This window comes from Amphiura filiformis, chromosome 14 (assembly GCF_039555335.1).
Source record: "Amphiura filiformis chromosome 14, Afil_fr2py, whole genome shotgun sequence".
Classification (NCBI taxonomy): domain Eukaryota; kingdom Metazoa; phylum Echinodermata; class Ophiuroidea; order Amphilepidida; family Amphiuridae; genus Amphiura; species Amphiura filiformis.
In genome coordinates this window covers 45,616,492-45,641,251 of record NC_092641.1, presented here as the reverse complement: position 1 = coordinate 45,641,251, position 24,760 = coordinate 45,616,492, and the positions used below count along the sequence as shown (strand labels likewise).

Here is a 24,760-nt window from a genome sequence, read left to right as displayed (position 1 = left end):
ACCAGTTTGGGTCCAAACGCTATGCTCAATTAATAACATTTTCGCGCAGCAAGCTTGCATCGCGTAAATTTACTTTCATGATTAGCAATTACATTTTTTGCTTTTCGGAAAGAAAATAACTAGACCTGTCTGTGGTATATGACCACGAACACACCCGTGTTGTGACCCCTTAATGACCTTTGACCTCCCAAAATATCTATGAAAATCCCATATACATTGGCTAATGTCAATGCCTATGTGCACGTGACATATTTGGTTTTATACCGGAAGTGACCTCTTAATGACCATTGACCTCATGTATGATTCATAGATATTGGGTAATATAATAGCAATGCATTATGTGCAATTTGCGTCACTATCCTACGTAATTTGTGGGACAAGAAGCATTTTGAAGGTATTTCGTAATACAGGATGTGACCCCTTAATGATCTTTGACCTCAAATAAAAATTCCACATTTATACATTTTTTTAGGTGTTTGGTTTTACATCGGAAGTCACCACCTAATGATCTTTAACCCCAAATATGTGTACATTTTAAAGGCATGGAATACTAACAATGGATGTGTGCAAGTGGAGTCACTCTGCTAAGTTATATGTGTCAGAAAAAGCATTTTCAAGGTATTTCGTTCAATACCGGAAGTGACACCTTAATGACCTTTGACCCTAAATAAAAAACACCACCTGTATACTGTGTAACAGCAATTTATATCTAAAATCGGACCTCTTCACATATCCCTGTCCCGTCATATCCGGAAGGCGTCCCTTAAATTTAGTAGCCTCTGAGCACTATTGGGATTAGCCTGGCTTCGGCCGAATGTTATAAATAAAAAATGTTATAAATAAATAAAAATTTATACGTGAACATACCGTTAATGTGATATGTTTTTTTGGCTAATAATACATTTTGAAAGTATTTGATTTTACATCGGAATTGCCCCCTTTATTACCTTTGACCCCAAATCGAGTGGCATCACTGTTCTATGTATATCACTGTCCTACGTATACTCGAATGGTATCACTTTCCTAGTAATTTGTGGGAGAAGATGCATTTTAGTTGAAATGACGTTTTTGCCCCCTATGACCCATGCGTGACATTTGTCCCCACGAGTTTCATGTGACATGTATGGGCATGGTCAGTGATGAATGTGACCAAGTCAGGTAAAAATCAGTTTAAGTATGTGCGTGTTAGAGCAAATGCAAATATCTACAGAAGAAGAATGAAGAAGAAGCAAGAACCTGTAAGAAAAAAGACACGGCTGTGAAGATAATTGAGGCTTTAAGAATTGGTCCACCGAATGGGACCCATTGCGAAATCTAGGGAATTACCGAGTAATCGCAATTACGTGTATGCTACATTGTCACGGATATTACCCACTATTTCAACAATACAACGTTGCACACGGCACTATTGAAGCATATAAATATAATGCATAATTATGTATGTTCACTTAGTCAATACATCAAACAAAGGTGTAACATCAGCAGCAGCAAGTTCAGTTCCATTTAGTCACCACTCACCATGTCTCGTCTACTACTCATAAGTTTGGCTTTAACTGCATGTATAATATCAGGTAAGACATATATGATCTTCTAATACAAAGGGGTGCAAGTAGAAATGGTATTGAACAAGTTATGCAGCATGGAATTTAGGGCAGGTATTGATACACGGGTCCAAAAATGTAAGCCCCTAAGACATTTTGGTATAATCAAAAACCTACTCATCAAGTTCTCTTTTAAGTAGGAACATACAGACTTATAATTACATATCAAACGAGCGTATTTGTGTTACTCCTTTTTATCATCTTTGAGATTTTGGGCTAATAAATGTTGTATCTTTCTACATAGGATTTTTGCCTTTTATGCTTCAATTTGTGTTTGACAACTTTTACAATTTGAGTGATTAATTTCATAAAAAAGAAACATTTGCAATTTAAAAGATTCCCGATTTAGATGTCACACATTTAAAAACACTTTGTGTGGTCCAGTGAATAAATCAAAATTAATGCTGCAGCGTATAAACGTATTTTACAGGATGACTCCGGCAATCACAACATTGTGCCTTATATAAAAATTAATTATCAAGCACGAATCACGTGGTTTTATTTGAAACAAACTCATATTGACCATAAAAATGAGTTGATACAACCGTCTCCCGAAATTGTCCAGTGCAATGACGTCCCAGTAATACAATGAAGGCTGACAACAATTGAGCACAAGTAACCATGACGTCATTGCACTGGACAATTTCGGCGCGGGAATTTTGAATAGCGCGTGTTGAGAGCCGGTTGTTTTTATTCGTTTTTATTGTCAATATGAGTTTGTTTCAAATAAGGCCAAAAAAGGTTTGTCTCAAAGCTGACGAGAAATTTAAAAACAAATGCGAAATGCGATTTTTTTTAACGCCCGAAAATACGAAAATAATAAAAAAATTAAACAAAAATTGCCTACCTGGCCCTCTGTTGATCAGATTAGGTCAGTATAGATTGTCATGTAATTTGTGAATAACTCACTGAACTGCCGGCCCGGCGTGAGTCTAAGAAAAAGTGACAAAAATTTGACCATGAATTATGTTTTATAGTCAAAATATTCCACTAATTCGATTAATATAATGATATTTGGCCTAAACTTGAACTCATTTGAAATGAAATGTCAGTTTTTATTGAGTTTTTACACTCATCCATGTGCTTGCAATGCTGCTGAATTCTGCACTTTGGCGAAGTCGGAACTGCATTTTATTGAATTCGGCGAACTTTTATGGCATAAAGCAACATTTTTATAGTAAGTGCACTGCTTGGAAACTTTCTTAAAAAGCGAGATAGTTGGTTTAGAATCACGGCGAGAAAATTTTGAGAAAAAAGTCTGATTTTCGCCGATTTTTTTCTGGAAAAAACTAAAACATTTTTTTTTTTTTTTTGAAATAAAAAAAATTTCCGCATTTGTTTTTTGTCAAATCGTGGGATTTTACAAACGCGCGCGTCAGCTTTGAGACGAACCTTTTTTTTTTGGCCTAAAACAACGTGATATTGCTTAATAATTGTTTAAGAGACCTTGTGTATAAAAATCAAAGATGTGGTGGCAGACTTCAAAAAATCGAGTTTCTTTATACATTGCACATGGTTAGACATTGAGTCAACATGTATAAATTTGGTTACAATTTTACCTCTTCATCTATGGTTACCATGGTAACGGCCAAAATATGAATTGACCCAATTTTCACTATTTTTATCCTTTTCACAACTGGAAAAATGCTTAAATATTAGGTCATATTTCTGTATGAAGCACGTGAATTAAAATAATCTTCTCCCATACAATGAAGTATCCATCCTTGTCCTTTCCAAAAATGAAGTAAACAAAACAATTAATTATTTCAATATGGTAGACACCATTTTGTAAAAAGGGGGGTTTTTCATTAATTTAATTATGAAAAAAATGATCTTTTTAAAAATGACGTAACCTCCAAAGTGGTGCTTTTTTAAATTATTTTTGCAGGGTAGGTAGATAAGGTATTGGTCTACCTACCCTGCAAAAATTGTTTTACTGGAGAGCAGTGTTGCCAGAAACTTAGAACTTTTTAGGATTGTTGACATTATAAGGTAGTGTGGAAAAATATGGATTTTGAGCATTTACTTTCACTGAAAATCCTGATTAGGGTTGATAATGTACCAAAAGAAATTGGCATCAATACACCGTAAAGTGAGACACGATTTGATAATATTTTAATGACAGTGTTGCCAGAAAAACGTCTCTCAGTGAAGCTGTTGCTCATCTTGTTATTACCTATCATACAGCTATGCTGAAAAATGGCCAAATAGACCAGGTTAAAAATGAGCTAGGTCCCACACATGAAAGGAGAAACTGAGGAACAAGAATGTATAAGGTAAACATCCTGTATCCTGAAAACTTTCCTGTGAGGGCGCTTTTTTTTCAAAATGGCTGCCAAAATCCAATGAAAAGCAATTATGCTCTTAAAATAGGCGGATAAAAGATAGAATTTGTTAGATTATGGATTTGTATTTATGAAAGTAATGTATAAATAAGTCGGTATATTAATAAGAAGGTACCAGGAGGTCACAGTTGGGGACGCTTTTCAAAATGGCCACCAAAATTCAAAGAAAAGCATTATACGGTTACCATAGTCAATTATGAGGTATAATTGACCAGATTTTGGTTTAAGTATTGATGTCAGTAATGTAACGCTAAATTAAGATTTCAATAGGTAGCTACCATGAGGTCACAGTTGAGGACGCTTTTCAAAATGGCTGCCAAATCCATATATATGGTACACCGTCACTTAAGAGCTCTTGAACATATTTTTTTTAGAAGTGGCTCTATACCTCAAAAAATAGATTTTTCTGATATTTTGTGCAATGATGCATGTTAGGGTGTTGACTACTTGTGTGACTAAAAAAAATTCAAAAATCGGCTCGTTGCCATGGAAACGGCCAAAACCCAGATTCTGTCATTTTGGGCCAAATTGGCCGTGAAATTAGTGAAAAAACATGTTATTTCAAGTGTTCGCTGCATCTAAGCCATATAATGCTGGTACATCACATTAAGTTCTTGTGAAAGGACATCTATTCATCTGATGATCAGCATATTTAGAGGTCAATAAGTTATTCTTTAGGGTACGTGCAGAGCCCATCTGTCAGGTGTATTTTCACTTTTTCATAAAATGTCATTTTAGCACCTAAAATATCATCATGAAAATCAACAACCCGGTGTTTCCAGGATTCTGTCCATTCTAGTGTGGGTAGTACAAGCTAGGTACTTTACATTTTAATAAAAATCAGCTTGGGCAAATGTTACTTCTAAATAACAGTGTTGCCAGAAAAACCGGTATTTTTGCAAATTGACATTTTGTCAAATTACGCCTTTTTGTCAAAATTTTGTGCATTTTGACAAATATTTTCCTTCAAGGTGAATCCAAACAACACTCTTTCGTCTTTGTAAATATCTAAACACTGAAATTTCAAAATTAGTGTTGCCAAAATTTTTGATAAAACACCCAATATTAGCATTTTAGCATGTTTAGTGATTTTGTGTTGATGGTTTGGTTAGAAAATGCTTATTTCTAATTCTCATACATCGAATGTACATAGTATAGATTGTTATATGAATGTTTAAACACCTGAACACAAAGTAAGTGTTGCCAGAATTCATGATAAAACACCCAAAATCATATATACATTTATATTTATAATGTGCCACGATCCAACATCAATTTTTTTTTACTATCATCAATATTAATATCAATGCAGGCCTATTAACATCATTATCAATAATAATCAAAACTATTAATATCGATATAAATAATAATCAAAAGTATTAACATCAATTTGGTTTACTATCATTAATAATATTAATAATATCAAATATATTAACATCATTATCAACAATCATCAAAAATATTAACATTAACCCTAGAACTACTGAGCCATATTTTGTAACACGGACTACGAAGGGGGGTTGCAACCCCTTAATTTTCAATTATTGTAAACGTCATATACCATTATATTTGGAATCAATGTATAGCTATGGGTCTCCTCTACCCCAGTGATACCAATAAGTACAAACATTCATCTCATAATGTCGCTGTGACGTCATATTGTGAGGGCGCCCATGCAAATTTGGAAAATTTCAGCTATGTACAAAAGTATTGGCAAAATTGATTTTCGGCTAAAAATTCTACAAAAAATGCGATTCAAAGACCGAATTTTCTCCTCAAACAAACAAGTAAAAAGTCAATAGCTTATAAAATTTTACATGAGCGAAATGAAAATAATTTATTTTACTGTAGAAACCATTGGTGGCCCTCACCAACACCCCCTCTATGGTCATCTTTGACATCCGGTCCTACCCCCAGGTAAGGTGCTGGTAAATATTTTACACTCAAATGAGCGCAAAGGATGGATCTATGATTAGTTTAGGTCGGGGCGTAAATGTGCGCATTTTTTATTACGGATAAGAAATCTTGGGGTGGTACTTCGTAGTACTAGTGTTAATATCAATAATAATTAAAAATATTCACATCAATATATCAATCATATTTAAAAATATTAATACCTATATCAATAACACTAATAATCAAAATTTTCAATATCAACAATAATCAAAACTATCTTAATATTTTAAAATTGATATTTGTATTAATATTTTGGATTATTATTGATATTGATAGTAATATATATTTTTGATTATTATTGATATTGATATTTATATTGTTGATTATTATTCATATAAATATTTTTGATTATTATTCATAGTCATATTAATATTTTTGATTATTGATATCGATATTAATATTTTTGATTATTATTGATATTGATGTTAATATATTTGATCATTATTGATTTTGATATTAATATTTCTCATTATTGATATAGATATTAATATTTTGATTATTTTTGATATGGATATCAATATTTTTGATTATTATTGATATTGATATTAATATTATTGATTATTAATTAAATTGATATTTATATTTTTGATTATTTTTGATATTAATATTAATATTTTTGATAATTATTGATATTGATGTTAATATTTTTGATTATTATTGATATTATTGATGTCAATGTCTTTGTTTATTTTTGATATTGATGATAATATTTTTGATTATTATTGATAACGATATTTATATTTTTTTAATTATTACTGAAATTGATATCATTATTTTTGATTATTATTGATATTGATATTAATATTAATATTTTTTTATTATTACTGAAATTGATATCAATATATTTGATTATTATTCATATTAATAGTTTTGATTATTATTCATATTCATATTAATATTTTTGATTATTACTGATATTGATATCGATATTAATATTTTTGAGTATTATTGATATTGATGTTAATATATTTGATCATTATTGATTTTGATAATAATATTTCTCATTATTATTGATATCGATATTAATATTTTTGATTATTATTGATATTGATATTAATATTTTTGATTATTATTGATATTGATAATAATATTCTTGATTATTATTGAAATTGATATTTATATTTTTGATTATATTGATATTAATAGTAATATTTTTGATAATTATTGATATTGATGTTAATATTTTTTGATGTTAATATTTTTGATATTGATGATAATATTTTTGTTTATTATTGATATTCATATATTCATATATTTTTTAATTATTGCTGAAATTGATATCGATATTTTTGATTATTATTGATCCAGAAAACAAAGAAATAACTTTGCACTAGATAATACTAGAACCGTGGGGTTTTCAAAATTTGAATATGCTTTTTAGGACAAGCTATTGATGATAGTAAACCAAATGTTGACGTTGTCAACTTTAGCGTGAGAGTACTGGATCGTGGCATTATGATTTTGGGTGTTTTCCCGGGGTGTTTTATTAAGAATTCTGGCAACACTTACTTTGTGCTCAGGTGTTTAAACATTCATATAACAATCTATACTATGTACATTCGATGTATTAAAATTAGAAATAAGCATTTCCCAATCAAACCATCAACAACAAATCATACTATAAGTAAAATACTAATATTGGGAGTTTTATCAAGAACTCTGGCAACACTAATTTTGAATTTTCAGTATTTAGATATTTACAAAGACGAAAAAGTGTTGTTTGGATTCACCTTGAAGGAAAATATTTGTCAAAATGCACATAATTGTGACAAAAAGGTGTAATTTGACAAAATGTCAATCTGCAAAAATACCGGTTTTTCTGGCAACACTGTATTTAGAAGTAACATTTGCCCAAGCTGATTTTGACTAAAATGTAAAGTACCTAGCTTGTACTACCCACACTAGAATGGACAGAATCCTGGGAACACCGGGTTGTTGATTTTCATGATGATATTTTAGGTGCTAAAATGACATTTTATGAAAAAGTGAAAACACACCGGACAGATGGGCTCTGCACGTACCCTTAAGAATAACTTATTGACCTCTAAATATGCTAATCATCAGATGAATAGATGTCCTTTCACAAGAACTTCATGTAATGTACCAGCATTATATGGCTTAGTTGCAGCGAACACTTGAAATAACATGTTTTTTAACTAATTTCACTGCCAATTTGGGCCAAAATGACAGAATCTGGGTTTTGGCCGTTTCCATGGCAACGAGCCGATTTTTTAATTTTTTTTAGTCACACAAGTAGTCAACACCCTAACATGCATCATTGCACAAAATATCAGAAAAATCTATTTTTTGAGGTATAGAGCCACTTCTAAAAAATTATGTTCAAGAGCTCTTAAGAGGCATAATTGAACTGAATTTGGATTAATATTTATCAAAGTACAGTATAATCAGCCACAAAGCCTCAGATAATGTTATTGAAAAAATATTTGAAACATTGAAATAGTTGTCTTTGATGTAATCGTAGTCTTCAATCATTGTCACCTCTAAGTTATCGTTTTGAGGGTGCAAAAGAACGAGTCACCAAGTCAAGATGACCACTAAAATGTCCACAGGAATAATTTATGTTCACAAAGGGCAACATATTAACTAAATATACTGCACTAAGAAAGTATCCTTACCCCAGGGGGCCACTCAACTTTGGAAGCGACGGTATGTGCCTGTCATTCCTAGAAGAACATCATCAAAATGCAACAAAATAATGTCAAAACTTTCAAATTTTGCTCCATTTTTTTCAAAAATTTCTACCCGATGACCCATTTTTTGAAATCTTATACTCAATGACCCCTTTTTTCAAAATATTATACCCAATGACCCCCTTTTTTATTTTGTTTGTACCCAATGACCCCTTTTTTTAAATAACGCTTTGTTACCGATAGGCCCCTACTTCGCGACACCGGTAGGCACATACCCGTCACTTCTAAAGTTGAGAGCCCCCCGATCCAAGTTACACTTGGAAAAATAAGCACAATTATTTCAAAACTTAACCATATTGGGGTAAATTGGTTTTTGTAATAGATGCACTATCTAATCCTTCACATTATGACACCACATTGAATCCAACGTGACCTCAAGAAGAAAAGTTACAAGCAATTGAATAGACGAAGGTCCAGTTTTAAAAGTGACAAATTAATTGGCCTATACGATGTGCAAAAAGATTCCAACAAGCGCAACAAAGAGACTACACAGTTTCTTCGATGAAGCTTTATTTTAAAGCAATATTTATTTCAGTTTTACTTCTCTGTACTTTTCATAACTTGTATTTTGTCAGCTCTTTTGTTTCAGTTTTCTTTTGTTCCTTTTCTTTTAAATCAAAGGCACACACAAATTAGCCATTTACCACTCTCAAACCAGATGTCTAGTCCGTGTTGTTTTGAATAGGCCAGTGTGTCACTTTTTAACTTTGCTTCTTGAAGTTACAGCAGAGGCAACTGGCATTGCATGTGCCGTTGACCTGATGACTTTAGTCAGGACATTTACACCTACCAGTCATGTATGAGGATTTCTGCTTTTGCCAGTAGGCCTATGCAAGACAATTGATCATTGTTGCATTTTTCCTTGACATAAAGCATCAAGTATGTTGAGAGACAAACAAGAGGTATGACAATAATGACATCCAAAGTTATCGCCAGGTAATCACAGTTGTCTTGTGATTTCAACAGTTTCTTTACCAACATCGAGAACAAAGCAGTCTATTGGTGTCAAAGAAGGAAAAGGTTTTAGCAGACTGAAAGTGCAGCTATCTTCTTTTCAGAGAATGCAACGTTTTCACAAAAGAAGATATATATGACCTATATGCCGCTTTGATTTCAGATAGGCTAGATAATGAAGAATAATTTTCTTAATGTAGTGATATCGATGTGAGTGATCTCGAAGATAAACACACAATAAAATAATTCAGTGAAACCAAGAAGAGTATGAAGTAAATATCCTGCCCTTTGTCAATAGTCAATACAGAGGGACAATTCTCTGGTGGTCATTTTGGAGATTTGGTGATCATATTAGCCATCTTGACTCGCTATATAGCACTTTGTAGCTCGCTATATAGCACTTTGAAACACTTGCTTAGAGGTGACAATGATCAAAGACAACTATTGAATGATTCATCAAAGACAACTATTACATTCTCTTATCAAAGACAATTTTCTTTCTTAACACTTTTATCTGTGGCTTTGTGGCTGATATCATGCAGCTCTTTTTGGTGGCCATTTTGAAAGGCAACCTCAATTGTGACCCCCGGTATCTTCCTATTATTACACTGACTTAATTTTACTGTACTGGGATCAAAATTAATTCAAGATCTGGTCAATTATACCTCTTTTTAAGTAACTATTTTAAGTTTAACGGTGTACTATGTTGGTCCGACATTTTGAAAAGTGCCCTCAGCTGTGACCTCCTGGCACCTTCCTATTAATATCTTGACGTATATTTAGATTACTGCTATCAATGCTTAACCAAAATCTGGTCAAGCATATACAGTGGCGTAGCACCAGTTATCATATGGGAGGGGGCACCAACCAATATGGGCGGCAGTCCGTTTTTTTGGATTCTTAAAATTCAGATCGATTGGGGGCCATGTAACCCCGTGCCCCTATGACGTTACGCCACTGCAATCATACCTCATAAGTGACTATTTTAACCATATATATGCTTTTCTTTGGATTTTGGCGGCCATTTTGAAAAGCGTTCCCAACTGTGACCTGTTGGTACCATTCTATTAATACCCTGACATAGTTATACATTACTTTCATCAATACAAATCCGAAATCTAGTCACTTTTATCTTTTATGCGACCTTTTTAAACGTATAGTAGCTTTTCATTGGATTTTGGCAGCCATTTTGAATAAAGCGCCCTCACAGGAAGTTCTCAGGATACATGGTTTTTATTTTTACCTCATAAATTCTTGTTGCTCATGAAAAACTGGTCCAGAAAAACTATGTGAGAATGTTTCCTTTCATGTGTGGTAACATTTTTAACCTGGTCTAACTCTTATTTTATGGAAAAATACCTATCTTTATGGCAACACTGTTTGTCTATATTAAAATTACCAGAACTTTTTTTTAAATTTATTTGGGTACAGTACTATCTAGTCCAGCCACACAGAAAAATATAACATATAAAAAGCACCACTTTGGGGGTTACAGCTCATTGAATATTGCTATATTTTAGAAAGTCAAAAATTACGAAAAACACCCCTATTTGAAACAATGGAATATCTCAAGTAGGACAGACTGTTTGTTAAAACAACTGTATTTTTAGAAAGCTTAGATGTTGCCAATTATGTCGTGGAACTCTCAAGGTTTACTTCTATTTTTCCTTTATATGGTGAATCCTGAAACTTGTTATTTTTTAGCCTTGTAAAAGTGCCGAAATAGTCTAAAACCGGTCATTTTGATGTTTTGGCCGTTGCTATGGTAACGAAGGTGCAGTGAAAAAATTATTTTGATTTTTGTAGACTTTGACCAAAGTTGCATCCTGATATAAAGTAAGAAGAAATTCCATTTTTTGAAGTCTGCCAACTATTTTTGATTTTCTTTGATTGGTACGCAATACTACTCTTAAACACATAAGGCATAATAGGTCAAGAGTTCATTACTGCTGTTGGTCAACCTAGTTCCCAAGTATTGCTGCTTGGACTTGTCTGCAAGCGGAACGGCACACCGCTGAGTGGCAGCGGCATTAATCTGAAAGCCACTCTTGCCGCTCAGCACCGTTCCAAATTCGTATTGTGTTCTCATACGTCAGAGCAGCACCGCTCCGAATTGATTTGAATTAAACTCCCAGCGGTGAAGTGATCGATATATCGTCTTGCCGCTAATTTAGAAAAGTGCAACTTTTGTTTATGCATGAAATTTTTAAACGGTGATTTTTTTCTCACTGAATTTGCTGGCCACTGTTAGCCCAAGACACACCTTAATAAATCATTCAGTATTATTCCTGACCAATACTCTAATAGACTATGCCATAGTCGAGTTTTGATAAATAAAAACGTTTTAATCATGATGAATGCATTCCGTTGAACTCAATGATACTGATGTTTATTAGAATTAAAGTATTCAATAGTAAATGGTCATAATAACTCGGCTTCTCCTCGCTGTTTTACGTAAAATAATGATGTCGCCCGTGTTATATGAGACGATAGATTTCAACAGCTGCTAAAAACGACAACTTTAGTCTCTAAATAAACAATAATCTCAAGTCTTTATAATATACGGTAATAGGCTGTACATTGTATTGACATACTGCGTTTGTATTGCAGGGAAGTAGACGTAGACATTGAACTTATTATTGAACTGTGCATATCCGACTTCCTGTGGAAATATATGGCATTGGGCTATTCCATTTAAAATCCACACTACCTCTATAGAAGATTGTGGAAACATGTTCCACAGGTGGAGTATGTATTTTGAATGTAATCTGTCATGGTAATCAAATTTGAACCCCAAGTTACCCAATAGTATATCCAATTCGAAACTCATACTACCACTGTGGAAGACTTAAACTAAATCTTCCGCAGGGCGCTAGGTAGTGAGCATGCTCTCATTGTTGCTCTGAGTTTGCAATCTTGTTTGCTATTGAGTTCTATTTGAATCAACTTGCCTTTTGACTTGAATTTGTTTTTAAACTATAGCATGTAGTGTTCGTTGTTTGCTTTCATATTATATTGTATGTCCCTGAAAAAGAGCGGTTGGCTAACGTGGTAAAATGATCTAACTTTGAGCTCATTTTACCACATTACATACACCACAAGTGACAAAAAATGTCAAGTTAGGTTCTGCTATCTTCAAAATGAAACGCGGTGGTGATTTGTAGATGTCACCAATGGAAAGAGCACCCTCACATTATCCTAGATATGGATTTATCTCAAAATGTCCAAATGTCAAGTTAGATCGTTTTACCAAATCAGGGCCGCCCGACGCTGGCGTTAAGAACCAATACGATGTCTGGATTACCTAATACATATTTATGAGGTATACTAATAGATACTACACTTTTTGTCGCCGTAAAACACTCAAATAAAACTTAAGTTCTAGTAGATGGCAAAGAGTGAAAGTATCATAGCATATTCCAGTTGAAATCAATACACCTCCTATGTGCATGGATATCATGAATTTAATCGTCCACACAGGGGTGTAGATTTCAAATGGAGTCACCCATTCACTTTCATTTGAAATTCACACTCCCTGTGTGGGAGATATAGAGCATGTCTTCGATAGGAGGGGGGTTATGGATTTTAACTGGAATATGCCAGTTTACCCATCGGTGAGCGTTAAGTACATTATTTAAATTTCAATAATATCCGGCGGGAAATACGAAAATATTGTGTTAATTCTTCATATTTTATATCGTTCTGAAATTGATATAAATTTTATTACCAAATCTAGACTTTAAAATGATAGTAAATAGCAACTTCAGCACTAAAAGAAAACAACATCTCAAAAAGCAAAACAGAAGAATGTGTTACTTTTGAAATTTTCTAATTCAAGTGACGTCGCTTTTTCAGTTATTATTACTACAGGTCCAATGGTGACGTAAAAGACATGTAAAGAATGGGGTGAACAATGAACTATGAGAAACGACTTAAGGTTATTAATTATTTTAAACTGTTGTGATTTGGTAGTTCACAGCATCTTACGAATGGTAGTGAGCTTTGGCAAAAACTGCATTGCTCAATTCATAGCGACCGTGTAGAAGAATATAAATATCACAGATACACTTTTATAGGTGTTGCGGTTCTTGAGTTACGTTGTAAAGAGGTCTGAAACAACAACACTTTTGTAAAACGTACATAACTCATTAACAACAATAAATTAAGCAAGTTTGCAAAGTATATGATTTGTAGAATGAACTTTTGCAAAACATCAAGGCGTTAATGTTCAATAATATATTGATATAGATAATGAAAATGTCCATACATGTAGTATACGCTGGAACTCAATATAATGTGAACTTAAAACGCGCAGTTTTATTTTCACTTATTCTCACTTCATCAATTTTCCTCATGTGATTATATGAAAATAATTCAAGCTGTTGTTTTTAGTGCAAAGAAGCAATTTGAAATACCAACAGGGGGGATGGATAAATGGCGAGTTAAGTGACGGTAAGTTATGGGCGAGTTACTGTTAGACCATTGGGCGAGTTACTGTTAGACCATTGGGCGAGTTACTGTTAGACCGTTAGGCGAGTTAATGTACTGTTAGACCATTGGGCGAGTTACTGTTAGACCATTGGGCAAGTTACTGTTAGACCAATGGGTGAGTTACTGTTAGACCAATGGGCGAGTTACTGTTAGACCATTGGGCGAGTTACTGTTAGGCCAATTGGCGAGTTACTGTTAGACCTTTGGGTGGATAATTATACACTAAGATGGTGGTGGTGTAGTGTAGGAACAGGGTGGAAAGCAGTTATACTGTAGCTTGGGGTGGGTTAAGGTGTGGTGGGTAGGGTAGAGCGTGGGAGTTGGGTTACGGTAATTTTGGGGTCATTCAGGATCATCTGCAGTCAAATCACTATAGATTGTTGCAGGTTTATGAATTTTGGTGGGAACGAACACTGAAGCGAGACAAAAAATGTGACGGTCATTTTGGGACCACCCAAGGTCAAATCGCCATAGATCGTTGTATGTTCATGAAATTTGGTGGGAATGATTACTGAACGAAGACAAGAAATGGCATGATCATTTTGGGGTCATTCTGATTATATGACTAAACTAAGCATCAGAATTCTATCAAAAAAAACCCCAAAAATTAAGTTGTTTTGTGTATGGGGGTGGGGGGGTGGGGGTGTGTTTGCATGGGGGGAGTGAGATTCACTGAACCCAAATAGTTTCTTGTGTTTTCATGTCACAGATCATGGGAATCAATAACATCAAATCTTTGGAATATTCAATGAATACTGTATATTGGTATTCTTTGTATCTAGTTCTAAGGAAAAGGAAGTAAAAGATGATATTTACTCAAATTTTAGTGCCATTTCACTACCGTACTGGTAGCTTCTTCAGATTGGCAGCCCATCCTTGTTTTCTGCTTGTTTTTATTATTGAAGAAAAAAAAAAAAAAAGACTAGTTTTCATATGACGTCCTCTCAACTCGACCAAAATGCTGTACTGCGCAGATCAGCAACCGATCAAGTCGCGCCTTTACCATAACGTCCAACGCAAACTAGTCTTTTTAATTTGGTCTTCAATTATATCAGCAGTCGCCGTAGAGGGCATGATGAGTTGGTCAAAGATGTTGTTGAGTTTGCAAGTGTGGAAAAAAGGAAAGGTTGGAAATTTGGATCTTGGTCAGTTCCTTTAAAGCCATAATGTGTGATTTGTATAAAGAATAGATTCCTATTTTTAAAATGTTAGTTTTCACTGATCACATTGTCCTCTTTTAATTTTAAGCCAAACAAGTGAGGTGAAACGAGGAAAATTGCTATTTCATTCCAGCGCCTATACAATGTGTGTGTTAGCTCGCCGATCATCTTATTATCATGAATATTGGCGTAGTTTCACACAGCTAGGACGAACAAACAAGACGATTGAATGATTCATTAATGCACGCAATGTGTTTAGCCACCACTCGATCAGTGAACTCTGAATAAAACCAGAGATCTCCGGTTTTATTATACAAAAACTTATCTTTTACTGTAATTAAAGCTCTTCCAGGTTAGTCTTAAGTTCACATGCTGTACACCATTGAGTATTACAAATTTACAATCATGCAAAAAGTAGAAATTCAACTTCAAAAAAATGTTTCCATTTGTAAATTTAAATTTGTTAATTTAAATTACAAATTAAATTCGCTAAATGGTCTAACCATAACTCGCCCAATGGTCTAACAGTAACTCGCCCATTGGTCTAAAAGTAACTCGCCCAATGGTCTAACAGTAACTCGCCCAATGGTCTAACAGTAACTCGCCCATTGGTCTAACAGTAACTCGCCCAATGGTCTAACAGTAACTCGCCCTTAACTCACCGCCACATAACTCGCCAACTAACCATTCCCCCAACAGAAACATATAACAATGATAACCAGAGTCTAGAACAAAGTAAAACTTGAAGTGAACATAGCTTGGTGCAAAAATGATATATACTGAGACCTTCATGTCCAGACAAGGCACAGTGCCTATAGGGCATATTGTATGCTCACACGATGCATCCACCTGTTGTTAACTAGTCAATAATGACATTTTGGTATGAACACACCAGTAGCAATTCTAGCTGACAGCGTTCCAAATTTGTTTTCAATTTTTTTAAGGATATGTACGCGTCAAGTTGATTTGTTTATCTTTCATTGTATGTTTAACATAACCTTGGACCACATATATGCATACACTTTGCCCCTGCCTACGTGCAAATAATGTTCTTGAAACAGTGAACTTTACTCGGAAATCAAAGTTAATAACACTCGTGATGTAACATCACACTTCTAGCACACGAATATTAATGTTGGACATGATTTCGCTCATCTATCTTTCCGACGAATAATAAAGTATCTATTACCTAGATAAGGACAACGACAATAATGGCGATTGAGAAGAATTTGGTGACATTCCTGCTTTTGTTTACTGGTAATTAAGGTTATAATTAATTCAAATAGTTAATTGTTAATTTGGTGATGATGCCAAAAGGAATTACGATCTCCGGTTTGAAGAATGATGTTCAAATCAAGTCACGAAATAACAATAAATCGGACAAAAAAACCCATAATATTACGGACGATTTAGGACAGTGGTATGTAGTTCGACATCAGTTTGACATGGGGGAGATGGGGAATGGAAAAAAAAATCTTGAAGTATTGTGGATCCAGCACATTTTGGCGACAGAATAGTTTATGGTACTTTTTGCGCGCCAATCACTAATATATTTTGCCATATTGAAGCTGAACTGATAAAATATGGTGCAAATATGGAATAAATTTGCACTTTCGGGTTAAAATTGCCAAATATGAGGTTAATTTGGTTAGAAACCTACAAACAGGCGTCAATACGGGCGGGGATGATTATATGGACCATCCCGCCTGGCAAAATATTGGGGGAACCCCCCATCCTCCGGGATCTACGCCTATATGTTCGACATTTTACATTTTACTGCACTTACACGTTTCTTTGCGACAGTAGCAACGGCAAATTGTGGCAGTGACAGCAGGCACTGTAGCCAAAAACGTTACAAATACACATTTTTTTGCAACTTTGTAATATTATACTAATAATATACTAAAAAGCAAAACTCCCCAATGTGTAAAAATGTGTAAATGCCTTATACATTTTCAACAGTTTTGATGACATTTGTCTGAAAATGTCCTATCTCTTACCATTGTAGCATATCTACTGATCACTTCGTGGTCTTGGTATGGCGGCGCCCATGGGTCACGTGTGTATTAAATTTAGTGCTTTTATTTAAATGCCATATGATCACTGATTCAGACAAATTAATGACTTTATGCAAAGGTTTGTCGAACATTGCAATTGCACAGTTAAAATGGGCACTCATTGTAGTGTTAAATTTTTATCGTTTTGTAATTTCATATATCTAAATCTAGTGACATTTGCGGACCAAATTTTAGTCGACGTGGCAACAAGATACATCACAACTTCCGAAACTACTCTTCTACAGAAAGAATCAAAGATCTTCAGAGCTACTTTATGTAGTCGCTTCAACAACCACGCCGTCAACGCGACCATGTTGCTTAATAACAATCCATCCTGGGACAAATCGTTCGGTGTCATCGGCTATTATATAGTGGACTCGCCGAGTAAGGTAAAACTCAAATTCATCTACATAAACAGCGCACATTACCCAAAATACGCTGGCGAAGTTACGTAACAAATTGGTTTAACTACCATAGCATAGGTTAAAACAATTTTGAACATATCGCGCAGCACTACAAGCAGGTTGCAATCATCAGCTGTGTATGTCTGCAATCATAGATTGAATAAAATACTGGTCTTTTCAAAGATAATAATCTTACACGTGCAAGTGATCAGCTTGATATGGTTCAATTTATTGCTATGGTAATTATCCGATTATTACATAACTTCGCCAGCGTATAAAATTGGTGAAATCAAAACTCTATAAGAAAATCAACACATTTGTCCTGTACTTCAATGATTTCAACCAAAGACAAATTGAGCTACTCGTTTACTCCAGAGCGCTTTCCCGCCTCCATTTGAAACGGGCTCAATACGGGGCGATGGTTTAAGATGCATTGCGGTGTTTTTATTGTTGGCGCGTTTCATGGAAAAAGTAAATGAAAATGTCGTCTTTAGAGAGGATCTTCCATACGCCGTACACCTTGCGCCCGTTCATTCGCCCCTTCATACGTGTACGTCCGTTCATACTTGTTTAAAAACGTTTTTTTTGGTATACTATGATTATTGTTGCTTACGATTTAAGTTCTTTTCTTAAATCACGCGCTGTGCAATAATTATGGTCCCTAGGGAGGATTTTTTTGGGTGGGGATGGGGGTGGGTGTTGAAGGGCAAGCACATTTACGGAGCACCTTTTACATAACAGACTCTAAAAGGCTTAGGAAAACACTACAGAGATATGCAAATATACGACGTACACAATGTCCTGCTCGCTCGCAAGATTTTTTGGCAGCCCGAGGGTTGGGCAAGTAATTTGTGGCGGGGTGGGGGCACTTTTGGCAGGCCATTTGTAAATTTTACCCCACCCGAGCTCATAATTATTGCACAGCTCCTCAGTTACTGGGCGAGTAACACCCCTGATTATATTATGTCAATATTTACTCTATTAGGGTAGTAATGAATCTCTATGTAACAACACTGACTCCATGGGGCATAAACACGCCACATGCCTAATCAGTAACTGGACGAGTACAACAGACATGTATCTGGTAGCCACTAATGGGGAAGTAGATTCCATCGTTTTTTCTGTTGACATTAAAATCCGACCTTTGGCATCACACGCCAAGTACATGGTAAGTAGCAGACTATAATACAAACAATAATTATGTTTGTTTTAGTTCGTTTTAACACTTAACTCCAATGTTGCCGAGTTGTGTTTGTGTTACTTCCAAGGACACCGACACGAGGATCTCTTCTTCAGCGGCCTAGCCAGCACTTTTTCAGAGGGGGGGGGTGTGGCAAGACACATTTTAAGGGGGCACCATTTGGCGACAAAATCAGCGCGCGAAAAATTATGCCATATTGAAGCTAAACTGGTGAAATATGGTACAGAAAGTAAATAAATTCGCGCGCAGCGCGCAAAAATTGGCACTTTTTATGTTAAAACAGCAAAATATAATGTACATTTGGTCAGAAACACAAAAAGTCTTAAATGTCGTGGCGGTCACCATCCCACAGGGGGGCAAGAGGGGGCAAGACTTTTCACTTATACTTACTTTGAACCGCAGCATATCCCTAACTGTTAAACTTACCATAACCCAGATGCTAGCCCACCATTACCCTCATGCTAATCCTAACCCTAAAGTTTGTTCGGAAATTATTCGGCTTTTGTTATTGCGCGCATCAATAAAGTCCCTATTCGTAGTCACGCATTACGCAACGCACAACTATCGTAAGCATAGCGCCCAACAGCGTGCACGCCATCTGTTATAAATACGCCTATAGCTTCAGAACTAATAATTGTTTTTACAATATTTTAATATAGAGAGAAGGATAATTTATTTACGCGCATTTTTATACCCCATTTGTTACATTTCGTTCAATATTAACAACTTAGTAGTGCTTTTAAAGAAATATACCCGAATTTAAAAGTTTACAGTTTACAGCAATCAATGGTTATTATGCCAGCACTGTAGCCGTATAGCACGCCATTATCTTTTCGCGCTTACTTTAAATCAATAAAAATAGCTGCAACTTTTAAATTCGGGTATCTTTCTTTCAAAACACTGCTGTATTGTTAATATTGAACAAAATTGGTCAAATGGGATATCGAAATGCGCGTAAATAAATCATCCTTCTTTTTGTGTTGAAATATTGTGAAAACAATTATCAGTTCTGAAGCTATAGGCGTATTTATAACAGCTGCGTTACCTTTTGTGCAGACTTTATATCAATACACAGTGTTATGAGTCTTATATAAGCTGAACAAACTTAAGCCGTTTACCTAATCCCAACTTAAAATGTCCTAAACCCTAACTTTACCCTTTTTCGGTTTTTAATGACCCTTCAGAAAAATGGTTGTTCCCGTTTAAAAAAAAATCATGCATAGAGTTCATTTCATTGCCTACCGTTGCAAATAGCGCTACCTGCTACCATGGCTACGTATAGCTTTGTCCGGCTCGGGCTTTTATTTCATTTTCAATATTTATCGCAAAGACAAACTTCACGCAAAATGTCAAAGTAGTATGGACTGGCCTTGTCCCCTTCGTCTGGCTTTCGTAACTAAAATTTAACAATTACAAAATTATGGATTCATTTATTCATATTCATATAGGCAATGCATAGCAACCGGCCAGCTCGAGCACCAAAACCGAAGCCATCGACCAATGAGCGCGACCAAGACATGGAGATTCTAACAGAAATCGTCAATATATTGCACATCCAATCAATACAGTATCACCAGAGTGCTCTTCTTACGGTCAATTTCTGCAAAAACTCCCAGACAACCGACAACTACGAGATAACCAGCAGCGTCGCCGCCACAGATGGCAAGAGTTCTTACGCACAGTACCTGTGCAGTGGTCCTCCGTGTGAGGTAGATGGGGCCACTGTTATTGGATTTGATGGAAAGCAGCTTCCGAATAATAACGTCTTTCTGACAACCGAATCTGGGGAATATCAGAGTTTCCAAGTGCTGATTATTTGTTGGGCTGGGGAGTATGATCCTCAAGTGAAAAATTACGTTGGTCACTTCCAGTACAGCGCCCAAATTAAGAAAACATAGGTTTCGCGCATTCTATTATTTCAGTGTGATTTAATTTTGAAAACAAACATACTATAATAAATCACTGAAAATCAAAGTTAATTACCTTTAGCATTTTAATTGTTTAAAACAACAAATGTCCATTGCCTCTGTGTTTCTTACAAGTAGTCTACTATAATACCTTTGCTTTAGTCCCTCCAAAAAGGTTGGTCTTGGCTGCCCGCACGCATTTGGTTTTAAAATTGGCATTTTTTATTTCCTTTTTTTAAATCGTCGTGAAAAAAATAAAAATTTGGGTGCCGAAAAACAGCTGAGCCAAAAATGCAATAAACAAATGCTGCATCCGTGTAGCATTTTTTTCGACTAATAAAAAACAGCAAGATATAAAATTATGGTGTTTTTGGCCAATGGCAACTGAGACAAACCTTGATTTTTCCTTGGCAAACCTTTTTTTGCCTTATATTCTAATCTACCGACATCTAACTTTTTTTCTTATCTTCCACTGTGCCTATAGAGCACATTCATTTCCTAGTTATGATAGCTGTATTTTCTATGCTAGATAACAATGTTGTAGGCAAGACTGATACCGAAATGAAATTGGATTTTGTTAACTTTTATTCAATTTTTAAAACCTTAAACATAGACCAGGAGGACCGACACCAAGACAAAGACCGATACTAACAGATCCGAGAACGTAACCGAAACCATGAACAGGTTTAGCTAGTCTCAAGACCAGTCTCGAAACCAACAACACAGTGCTAGATAATTTTAAACGATGTCTTGATGTTTAGTTGCTCCTGGGGCTCTGATATGCGATATTGGTTGCTCTTTAGGTTTGGTGCTCCTAACCATTTGTACGTGAACATGCAAGCATAGATGACGCAAGTCAACCTGCTGTCTCTCTCTCTCTAAGGTCACATTGCATACACGTATAAGCAGGTGTAGTTCGTATGAGAGTATGCCATCGAATGCGGTCAGCGGCAGCCCTGGTAGCCTCAGTGATGCTCAGGCCAGTGATAATTGTGATGTCGTCAAGCCAGTTCGCTGCAGGTCTGCTTCTCTTGTGTTTTCCCTCAACCATTCCTTGGACAATTGTTTTCTGAGGGCAGTGATGGCTGGTGATGTGGCCAAAGTATGATAACTTTCTAGAAATGATATCGGCTCGCAAAGTCTTCTGAACTCCAAGCTCTTGAAGAACCCACTCATTTGTTTTCCTCGCAGTCCATGGAATCCTCAGGATCCGTCGATAGCACCACAGCTCAAAATAATCCAGTCTCTTCCTGTCAGATAATTTCATCGGCCAGGATTCAGATCCATTTGATGCCACAGCAAATGCTGTTGATTTTAGCAAACGAACCTTGAGGGATGAAGGAAGTTTACTTTTCCACAGTTTAGTCAAGTTTGAGATTACATCTCGAGCTATTGCCAATCTTCGTTTTATCTCCTGGGTGCAGTCACTTTTGGTTTAATGATGGATCCCAGAGCTGTCCACCTCTTCAATCACCCTCTAAGGAAACTGCTGTATTTCCCACTAAATAAATAATGTTATCACCATATGAGATGCTACACTCCAATGGATAGAAAACCACAATCCCATGTTTTACCATGTGATACTACATTTACATAACTGTGGGTGCAGCTGTGATTATTTTGATGCTTCAACAGTAGCATATACAAATTTAAAAGGTAAATGTGTTGATGTTGAAAAATAAGATTACATTAATGTTACGTTAACCTATCGTGTAGAGTGTTCTGTTGTAATTTGTTTGTGTTTAAACCTCATTCAACGAGGCGACCGTGGATTAGCGACTTCTTACACTATTTGCAATTTGCAATTTAAGAAACTTGCAAATTCTGCGATGAGTTGTCTAGTATGTTGATTGCTCAGTGTCAGAAGTGGGTAAGTGCAATAGCTTCCATGTGTAGCTGCCATGTATATTAGGTGAGTACAGTATATGTGTGTAAATTGTCAAATGTTCACAGGGCAGCTATTGCACTTACCCAATTCTGGCGCTGAGCAGGCGATATGCGCTGCCTTAATTTCAAGAGCGTATACAGCCTCGAATACAATTTACAAGCCAAAGAAGATTTTCACACCATATCAGAATACACTATACACGGTTGTTTGATGAATATAGAATTGGCTTCATTGTTAACTAAATACAAACTATAGATGGCGCTATTTATCCTAAATCCTATTTCTGCATTTGCAAGGGGTAGGTGATTAATACTGCCATTGAAACAGCTGGAATAAATGAAACAAGCAACAAGAAAATTTTATAAACATATTTTATCAAAAAATAAAAGGAATTATTTGTATTAAAAGCTTGAAAGCGTAATTTCCGGTAATTAAATAGCGCCACCAATGTTGTCATTAATAGATACATTTTATATCCGAAAAAGTTTGAAAAATGCTATAAAAGTCAATACTTTTGTAAAGAGAGAAAATTAAAGTTGAGAATCACTCAAAAGCATCTGTATCATAATATTAGCATGATATTACTTTTAGCTGTTTAAGGGCAGAGTAATGGGAGAGAACACGGACCTTTTCGAGCATCAATATTTTTGAATTGTATCTCCAAAGTATATAAAACTATACATTTTTGGAAAGGAAATGAGTCAAGGAATCCCATGGTGACGTCAGATTTGTTCAAAAATCTCGAGTTTTTGAAAAAATAAAAAAATGCACTTTTTACGCCAATTTTTTGTGACAACTTAAAAAAAATCCGTTCGGAGTAAAAAAAAATTAGTTAGTTTTTCATTGAAAAGATACATGAACTTAGGGAAGGTTTTTTTTATTTTTTTGAAATTCGTCTTATTTTTCGAAATATAGCAAAAAACATGTGAAAAAAGCAATTTTGTCACTTTATTAAGCTAAAAATTGCACATAATTCATTTCCTAGTTATGATAGCTGTATTTTCTATGCTAGATAACAATGTTGTAGGCAAGACTGATACCGAAATGAAATTGGATTTTGTTAACTTTTATTCAATTTTTAAAACCTTAAACATAGACCAGGAGGACCGACACCAAGACAAAGACCGATACTAACAGATCCGAGAACGTAACCGAAACCATGAACAGGTTTAGCTAGTCTCAAGACCAGTCTCGAAACCAACAACACAGTGCTAGATAATTTTAAACGATGTCTTGATGTTTAGTTGCTCCTGGGGCTCTGATATGCGATATTGGTTGCTCTTTAGGTTTGGTGCTCCTAACCATTTGTACGTGAACAGTTTAGTCAAGTTTGAGATTACATCTCGAGCTATTGCCAATCTTCGTTTTATCTCCTGGGTGCAGTCACTTTTGGTTTAATGATGGATCCCAGAGCTTTCCACCTCTTCAATCACCCTCTAAGGAAACTGCTGTATTTCCCACTAAATAAATAATGTTATCACCATATGAGATGCTACACTCCAATGGATAGAAAACCACAATCCCATGTTTTACCATGTGATACTACATTTACATAACTGTGGGTGCAGCTGTGATTATTTTGATGCTTCAACAGTAGCATATACAAATTTAAAAGGTAAATGTGTTGATGTTGAAAATAAGATTACATTAATGTTACGTTAACCTATCGTGTAGAGTGTTCTGTTGTAATTTGTTTGTGTTTAAACCTCATTCAACGAGGCGACCGTGGATTAGCGACTTCTTACACTATTTGCAATTTGCAATTTAAGAAACTTGCAAATTCTGCGATGAGTTGTCTAGTATGTTGATTGCTCAGTGTCAGAAGTGGGTAAGTGCAATAGCTTCCATGTGTAGCTGCCATGTATATTAGGTGAGTACAGTATATGTGTGTAAATTGTCAAATGTTCACAGGGCAGCTATTGCACTTACCCAATTCTGGCGCTGAGCAGGCGATATGCGCTGCCTTAATTTCAAGAGCGTATACAGCCTCGAATACAATTTACAAGCCAAAGAAGATTTTCACACCATATCAGAATACACTATACACGGTTGTTTGATGAATATAGAATTGGCTTCATTGTTAAC

The 24,760-nt window shown here is 35.2% G+C and overlaps 1 protein-coding gene across 1 annotated transcript; it reads left to right on the top strand.

Moving 5' to 3' along the window:
- The first annotated feature begins 1,429 nt into the window (after positions 1-1,429).
- LOC140170181 (uncharacterized) lies at positions 1,430-20,876 on the top strand. Its single transcript, XM_072193510.1, has 4 exons — positions 1,430-1,571; positions 17,447-17,664; positions 18,665-18,847; positions 20,329-20,876. Exons 1-4 carry the CDS (start codon positions 1,520-1,522, stop codon positions 20,776-20,778), a joined length of 903 nt encoding a protein of 300 aa, XP_072049611.1. The 5' UTR covers positions 1,430-1,519; the 3' UTR covers positions 20,779-20,876.
- Positions 20,877-24,760: the final 3,884 nt, after the last annotated feature.

Excerpts from the sequence above, each read along its gene's own strand:
- LOC140170181 (XM_072193510.1), top strand. The coding sequence starts at position 1,520 with ATGTCTCGTCTACTACTCATAAGTTTGGCTTTAACTGCATGTATAATA. Across the intron at positions 17,665-18,664 it reads TAGTGGACTCGCCGAGTAAG|GGTAGTAATGAATCTCTATG; the intron begins GTAAAACTCAAA and ends TTACTCTATTAG. Across the intron at positions 18,848-20,328 it reads CATCACACGCCAAGTACATG|GCAATGCATAGCAACCGGCC; the intron begins GTAAGTAGCAGA and ends ATATTCATATAG.